This window comes from Oncorhynchus nerka, linkage group LG10 (genome assembly GCF_034236695.1).
Source record: "Oncorhynchus nerka isolate Pitt River linkage group LG10, Oner_Uvic_2.0, whole genome shotgun sequence".
Taxonomy (NCBI): Eukaryota; Metazoa; Chordata; class Actinopteri; order Salmoniformes; family Salmonidae; genus Oncorhynchus; species Oncorhynchus nerka.
Genome location: NC_088405.1, coordinates 32,580,843 through 32,588,187, shown reverse-complemented (window position 1 = coordinate 32,588,187; position 7,345 = coordinate 32,580,843). Strand labels below are relative to the sequence as shown.

At 46.2% G+C, this 7,345-nt stretch overlaps 1 protein-coding gene across 1 annotated transcript in view; it reads right to left on the bottom strand.

The window, feature by feature from the left end:
* Positions 1–2,487: 2,487 nt before the first annotated feature.
* Positions 2,488–7,345, bottom strand: part of LOC115135164 (PDZ domain-containing protein 8-like) — a 73,970-nt gene continuing 69,112 nt past the window's right edge. The window contains exons 4-5 of the mRNA XM_029669544.2: positions 5,217–5,379; positions 2,488–5,062 (exon numbers count right to left, since the gene is read on the bottom strand). Coding sequence (XP_029525404.1) covers positions 2,799–5,062; positions 5,217–5,379 — 2,427 coding nt within the window. The 3' untranslated portion in view covers positions 2,488–2,798. The remainder of the gene's footprint in view (positions 5,063–5,216; positions 5,380–7,345) is intronic.

Genomic DNA, 7,345 nt, shown 5'->3' with positions numbered 1-7,345 from the left:
TGCTTAATTCAAAGAGTATTTAGAGTAGGAACACACAGGAACTCAAATGGACTTCAGGTGAGCGTTTTTATTGAGGCCATGTACAATAGCGCTTCATCACATGATCCATGTCTAGAACCGTGTACAACATCCCTCTTACAAAAAGAAAATTCCGCAGCAGAAAGCCATGACACTATGTTAGTATACTGTGAATCGTAGGGAGAGACAGATCAGGAGCGTACGAATGGGTTTAGAGAGTACAGAGTTACAACAGCAGCAGAAGTAGCATGACAGCCCAAAATGTGGTTTTGTTTACTCTTCTCATGAGCTCAATTCCAGCCCAGGGGTCCCAAGTTACCTAACGGTCAGATACGGTTTTCTATGGAGAGAAACAACGAGAAATAGAAAACTGAAGAATCCTTTCCCGATTATCACTTTTGTCTTCATTTCCTACAAAAATATTGCACGACAATCTGAATATACAACAATTGAAGAGAGATCAACAAGTAGCAGTCAAGCCAGCTTCAACAAGAGCATCACGTCTATTGCACAGAATTTAGTTTAGCTTTCTTTCCCCTTCACCCTTTTTCTTCCATCTCCTGTCTGACCCAAAGAGCCACTTCACCATCTCTGGTCCTATCTATGCTGAAGCAATGGCAGCACAGCCACAGAAACGCACTGTGATTTCAATGAGCCTGGTGAGAATAGAATAGAAGTCATAGGCTGTGTCGAAATCCTGCTTGCCTACTACTTAAACTGCATACGGTGTACTAATCGTACTACATACTATTTAGAACATACTGTTGAGTACAAACGTATGCAGTCAGCAACAAATATCAACATACTACTCATCCATACTGACAAGGCGTCATGGAATGCGCGCTTGTTCCCCACCATTTAATATTCTTTGTAAGGCGTGCTCCTTATTCTGATTATCAGTTGTTCTCGAACAAACGTGGGCGTGAAAAGACAATTCTCTTCCTCAATAGTGTGCAGCGTAATCTACTAGATAAAAAAGCTGAAATGAGTATGACATCCGGGCATTTAAAGTATACTAGATTTTCAACATTTCACATACTAAAAAACATTCTTTTTTTCCCGCATATTCAAACAGCCTACTATTTAGGAGTATAGCTATGGGTATTCGGGCACACCCGTAGTGATCCTATCCAGAGGCTTTGGGTCCCTTGAGAAGAGAATTACGCTTTCCTTATCCTAAAAGCAGAGCTTTTCCTTCTGTGCCTTACAACAGTTGTAATAGTTTTGTATGGAGTTTGTTTGTGGCCTGTCATGATGACATCACTGTATTGGGGTACAACAGTGGTTGCATTTCTGTAGAGGGTTTGTGCTGGACTGTATTTACACATACATAGAAATGGACATACATTCGTCCATAATTGAGAACAACTTTCAAAGGCCAAGAACTTTACACAATCACAGCCTAACTGCTCTGAGTATTTATCAAAATCAGACCCAACACCCGTCACCAAACCACATAAATAAAGACCGATATACATACAATAAAACAAAAAGAAATCCACGTGTTCCTGTATCTTACACAACAACACTCATCACAAAATTAACCAAATAAAATAATTTTCTGCCATAAATACATAAATACTTTGCATCTATCAATAAGAATTTGAACAGCAAGCATTTAGTCTCAAGTAACATGATCGGATAAAACCACCACCACCACCATCATATTTGAGTTGAGTTTTAGTCCAGGGTTATTATATCCATACAAATAAACCATTTGGATGGGGGGCAAGAAAACAGGTGCTTAATCAAATAACTTAATTAGAAACAACTATTACATCCCTATATCTCTTCCCCCAGAAAACAAGTAACAGAAAGTAATAACATGTACAGTTAATATGCTGGTTAAACAATGGGTCATATACATAGTCAAACATGTTTGGCCTCGGTGACAAACACTAAACCGAGGATGACAGGGATAGACCACTATCTTCCCCACATTATTGCCCATTTCATTGAATTATCACATGAGCTTGTAGTTCCAGAACCTCCAAAAACTAAAAAAAAGAGAAAAGTCATGGGTGACCTCAAAAACTTGATTATGCATTAATTAAAAGTACTCAAACAGAAGATATGACTGACATGAGAAGTACATAATCTGAAACAAAACACATTTCCATATGGTTGAGTATATACAGTATATATATATATATATATATATATATATATATATATTTTACACTAATATTTATTTCCTTGCCCAAAGACAATTTAGATAAAAACAGAACCATTTGCAATTTGCATAGCTCCTGCTATGGTGATCACATTTTGATTGTAATATTATGCCAAATTTGAAAAGCGGTTGCTGTAACTTGAAGTGATAAAATATCGAACAGTTCCATTTAAAACATTGAATACAAACATTTAAGCTCACATTTTCAAGCAATAGGAAAATATGTTTTGTTTCAAGGTGCCTTGTAAGGAAAACAAATGAATTAACGTCAATAAAAGCTAAAATAGAATGGAATATTAATGTACAGTATGTTTTCAACTTTTATTGAATCCAAGCACTTACAGATTGACTTGGGAGACTGTTCTTAATGCCAATTGAAGCAGGTCACAATCTAGCTTTCCAGCTTCCCTTTAAAAGTATGACTAAGAAAACTAGAAAAAAAAAAGAAAAAGAATGAATCGCATGACCGATTGGTTTACAAAACAACAACTGCACCCTCACCAGACCACTTCAGATAATCTTCAGATGGTAACCTAAACCCCACCACCCCCAAAGAAAAAGATTCCAATGATTTTGTTGTAAGTCTCAAGCCCATGCCTCATCCTCTCTAGTGGAGCGCCTCCACACAAATCTGCTCCTCTGTGATGTCATCCAGCAGCTGAGCCTCCACTGGGCTGCATATGTCACTGTCATAAACCTCTGTCCCCAGTATTGCCTCCTCCAAGGCCCCGCCCTTGGCCTGGAGGCCATGTGGCTCCGAGGGGGAGGTGCCGGCACTATCCACAGACTCCAGGTCCTCGATGCCTGCCCGGTAGTGGATCATGAGCAGGGTGAGAGCCTGGAGCCTCTCCCCAGACTTGGCCAGGGCAGCCGTGATCAGAGCCTTCCTCCGGGCGTCCCCAGTCTCCCTCTCCTCCTGCATCAGGGCGTTGTTGTGCTCCAGCTCCTGGTCGATCTCCTGCTGCAGCTTGTCCAACATCAGCTCCAGTTTCTGCGAGCGCTCGTCGGTGGGAAGGCCCCGGTACAGGTCCCGGCCGATCTCCTTCACCGCGATGAATACACTGTCATCAAGTCCTCCCTCCCTCCTTACCAGCTTGGTGGTGACGCCGGCTGCATGCTTGGAGGGGCTGGCCCCAGCATAGGTTTCTGTATCGCTGCTCTCGTTGTCTGAGATGTCGGGGGTGTGCACCACGTCAGGCACAACGTCAGCCGCTTGCTCTGCCAGCCGGCTCTTGGGCACCTGGCGCAGGTTGAGCAGACGGGAGCCGGTGTTGATGATGTGGCGGCTGAGGCCTGTGGTGGCGCGGTTGATGGTGGACTTCGCCTCCGGGTCGGCACTGCGTCGGTCTGTGGCGGCCACGCAGAGAGGGTGCTCGGCCAGGCACTTCTCCTGGCACTTCTTGTGGCAGACGTAGGAACAGATCATGCACTGGGAGGCGGCCTTGGTCCACACCTTCTTCTTGCAGTACTCGCACCAGGTGGGGTTCTGGAACTGGGTGTCCTGGAAGTTGTGGCGCACCTCCACCAGCTGCATGGTGCTGTAGGCCAGGTCATCACTGGGAATAGAGGAAGGCTGCTCCCTCTCCCTCTCCCTCAGCTCCTCGTCCGGCATGCTGGCCTTCTTCTCCCGCTCCGCCAGCCCGCCGCACGTCTCTGACTCTCCATCAGCCAGGTAGCTGAAGTTGAGGATGATGTCTCCGTAGCACAGCTTCTCGTTGAAGCCCTTGTGGGTGCTGAGGCTGCGCAGGGCGGTGCGGCTGACGCTGGCCCTGGGCTCTGGGGCTTCCAGCCTGAAGGTGCTCTGGTACTCAGATGAGGACGTGGACAGACACTCCAGGGCCACGTGCTCCAGTGTCAGGCTGACGTGGCCCAGACACAGAAGGCTGCCCAGCTTGAAGGGGTCTTTGCACCACAGTGCCACGTTAAGGTACTTATGGTTGCTTTCCACCTCTAACACCACAGAGGCATGGCCCCAGTGGGCCGTCCGGTTGCGGAACATCATCTCTGAGGACTCCCACATTGAGTGATCTTCCATGCTGTCTCGGGTGTTGATGGAGCTCTCAGAAACCTTGTCTTTGGCCAGGTCCTGCTTGCTGGGAGTGGAGGGGGGCGCTGGCGGCTCTTCGCAGGGTTCGGGTGATTTGACTGCTGGCTTTGGTTCGGGCTGTTTCACAGGAGTCGTCAAAACACTGCCTTTGTCACCATTGCTTCCAGTGGAGTGTGTTTGAGTCTTTTCTGGAGTTCTCTCAGCCCCGTTGGTAGCTTCACTCCCCTCCAGCAGACTTTGGGTTTCAGAAGAGGCGGACGTTAATTTAATGTGGGGTCTAGGAGGCACCGGCGGGCGAGTGGGTGGGGGTGGAGGGGGGCCGGTGGGGCGCTGTGGCCCCTCTCCAGGCTCAATGCTCTTGTGTGGCGAGGGCTTCGGTGTGGGTGGGGATCTGGCCGGCGACTGAAGCCCTGCCAGGTTCATTTTGCGGTTGAGGATGGGCGATATGCTGCCGAGGGGTTTTGAGGCCAGATTGGTCACAGTCCTTTTGGGACTTTGGTTTACGGACAGGAAATCCTCCTTGGACTCAGCGCTACTGCTAAGGGGGTTAGGCTTGGGGTCCACAGTCAAGTCTTCAAACTCACAGTCCATGTCTTTGCTGTCGGCTATGTCAGCGAGTGTGGTGATGGGGGCCGGGTCCTCCTCATAGCCCCCCGGCGGAGGGATGAAGCTGGGCTCCTCTAGCTGGCCCAGCCCCTCCTGGAGGGCTCCCAGGCCCACGGTGGGACTCTGGTGACGCACAGGCCTCTCGTACAGGACCAGCACCCTGTCCCCCGCCTGCTTCAGCAGTTTGGGCACTTGGACAGAGGATGTCACTTTGACACCTGCCCGGAATAAAAATAACATGTTAAAGTCATATTTATATACCAAAACAACATGCATTCCAGTGTTATTGTATGCTTATGAATTTAAGTCACTTCAAACATTCTCCGGGTTGCCAGATCATGCTAGTTAGGTTGCATGGTTTTAGGGTCTTACCTCCAATGGCGATGAGTCGATCGCCCCTCTGCAGGTCTGCCAGGGCAGCAGGAGAGTTGGGAGTGACCGTCTCGATGCTGACATGGACTGCGTCACCCTCACAGGCAGGGACGTGCCTGAACGTCATACCCACATTGCCAAAGGGTCCTTTGATCACCTCTGTCTGAAACACACACACACAGACAGAGAGAAACGAACACACATTAGAACTTTCAACTTAGCATCACTTTAAGCTTGCTATGGATTTCAGAACAGTGAAGAAAATGCAGTAAGCCTTATCCTTTAGGCTACTCTGCCTTAAACCATCACAAAACCGTTAAATTGAAGAATGTTAACGGCAGCATACCCTTACAGCATACAAATATACAACAATATGAGACCTAGTTGAAGAAGTTCATGTCTAGACATTAAGTAAACACGCAGCTTCTGGTGAGGGCCTCCATTTATAGCAGAGGACTAAATGGTATAAAAAGAGAGAAGACTAATGTTTCAGAACAAGAAGTCTGCCTCCACACTCCGGGTTAGATGACGGTAAAACACTGCATGCTAATTCGGAGATAAAGGAAGGTCTGCAATTATGGGTCAATTTCACCCCTGGAGTTTACCAGATGCCTCAATCACTGTCACAGCACATTGAGCACAAGTCACGTATCCCACCATGCACCTGTTATGATGTCGGGGCAACCTGCTTTGTGTCTCCCTGGGCCAATGCAACATGACAACGTGTTGCTATAGTGCAGTACTTCTAATGTAGAGTCCCCCCCTCTTCTATGCAGATTCTCATAATACCATGTCATCATGGGACGATTCCAACTATCAAAATGGCATACACACCAACACAACTATAGAATTGTGGAGGAAGTTGATGTCTGTCAGATCTTGAATGTGAGGTCAAATGTGATGAGAGATTGATGGTTGTGGGAGGAGAGGAAGAAGAGGGGATAGGTAGGAGGGGAGGTGGTCTGGGAGACAGAGGGGACTCAGAGAACCCAGAGAGACGGAGACAAACGACTGTAATTTCCCAGCTGTCATTTGTTCTAATTCTCGAGGAGGGCACTGATCGAGTTAGGGGCGGGGATGAAGAAGCAGATGATCTATACGAGTTGACAAGCAGAGGGTAGTTGATTCATTTGAAGCTGACGGATGATTTCAAACCTTGGATAAGAACCTTCAGGAGAAATTTGGCGATAAAGAGATCAGTCCAGAACCTAAGCTACATGTGGGTCTATCACAATGTGACACGGTAGGCAAGAACAGCTCATAATGGTCCCTACTTCTATTAAAAATGTGTCAGGTATTTTTACGACAAAAAAAACATTTTACTGTTGCACAAATATTTGGAAATCAAACGATCGTGCAATCATACAGTATTGCTGATTATCTTGACTATGTTCACACATGGTTTAAAAAGACTTCCAGTACTATAGAAACATAACAAATAGTGTGTGAACCATAAAAATAGCCTGTAGGCCTCGTCACAATGGTGGCAACTGACAGGAATATGGTGTGGACAGCAGTTGTTCAGTCAGTCCTATTACCTGTCTCTAAATCCTGTAGACCAAGGAACCTGCCTTTTCATTTGAAACTTTCCTAATTAATTTAATGCAGGTCCCTGCCTCAAGGCTCAACCGGATCTGGCCACATTGCACCCCTTTCCTAGAATGCCCTAATTACATTTAAAAGCCAACAGGTGTTAGTGGGGAAACAATGAGGGCTGCAAAGCAAATAAAACACTTTAAGTTCACCCAACGATGTACGGCAGCTGTAAAGACAACAAAATGTGCACAAGAGCCTATAAATCGTCAAGCTATTGCCATGTTAGGCTACATTGTGCACAAGTCAACGATGAAGAACACTGTGTATCTTCGAGTAGCCATTTGGTAGTGTCTCATGAATAGCTGGCCCGCGCAAGCAATATTTGATTCTGAGTTCTGATATTAGGCATTTGGCTGCTGGCATATACTCTCTCACACAAAGCCAATTTTTCATATGTGTCAAAACTCTTCCATCAGAGTTGACAGCATGGTCTTGTCATAATTGAGCAGGAAACAATACATATATTGTATGTAGGAAAGTCAAACTATGGGGCACAATCTTGCCAAAGAAAAAACACATTTTCCCCCCATTCT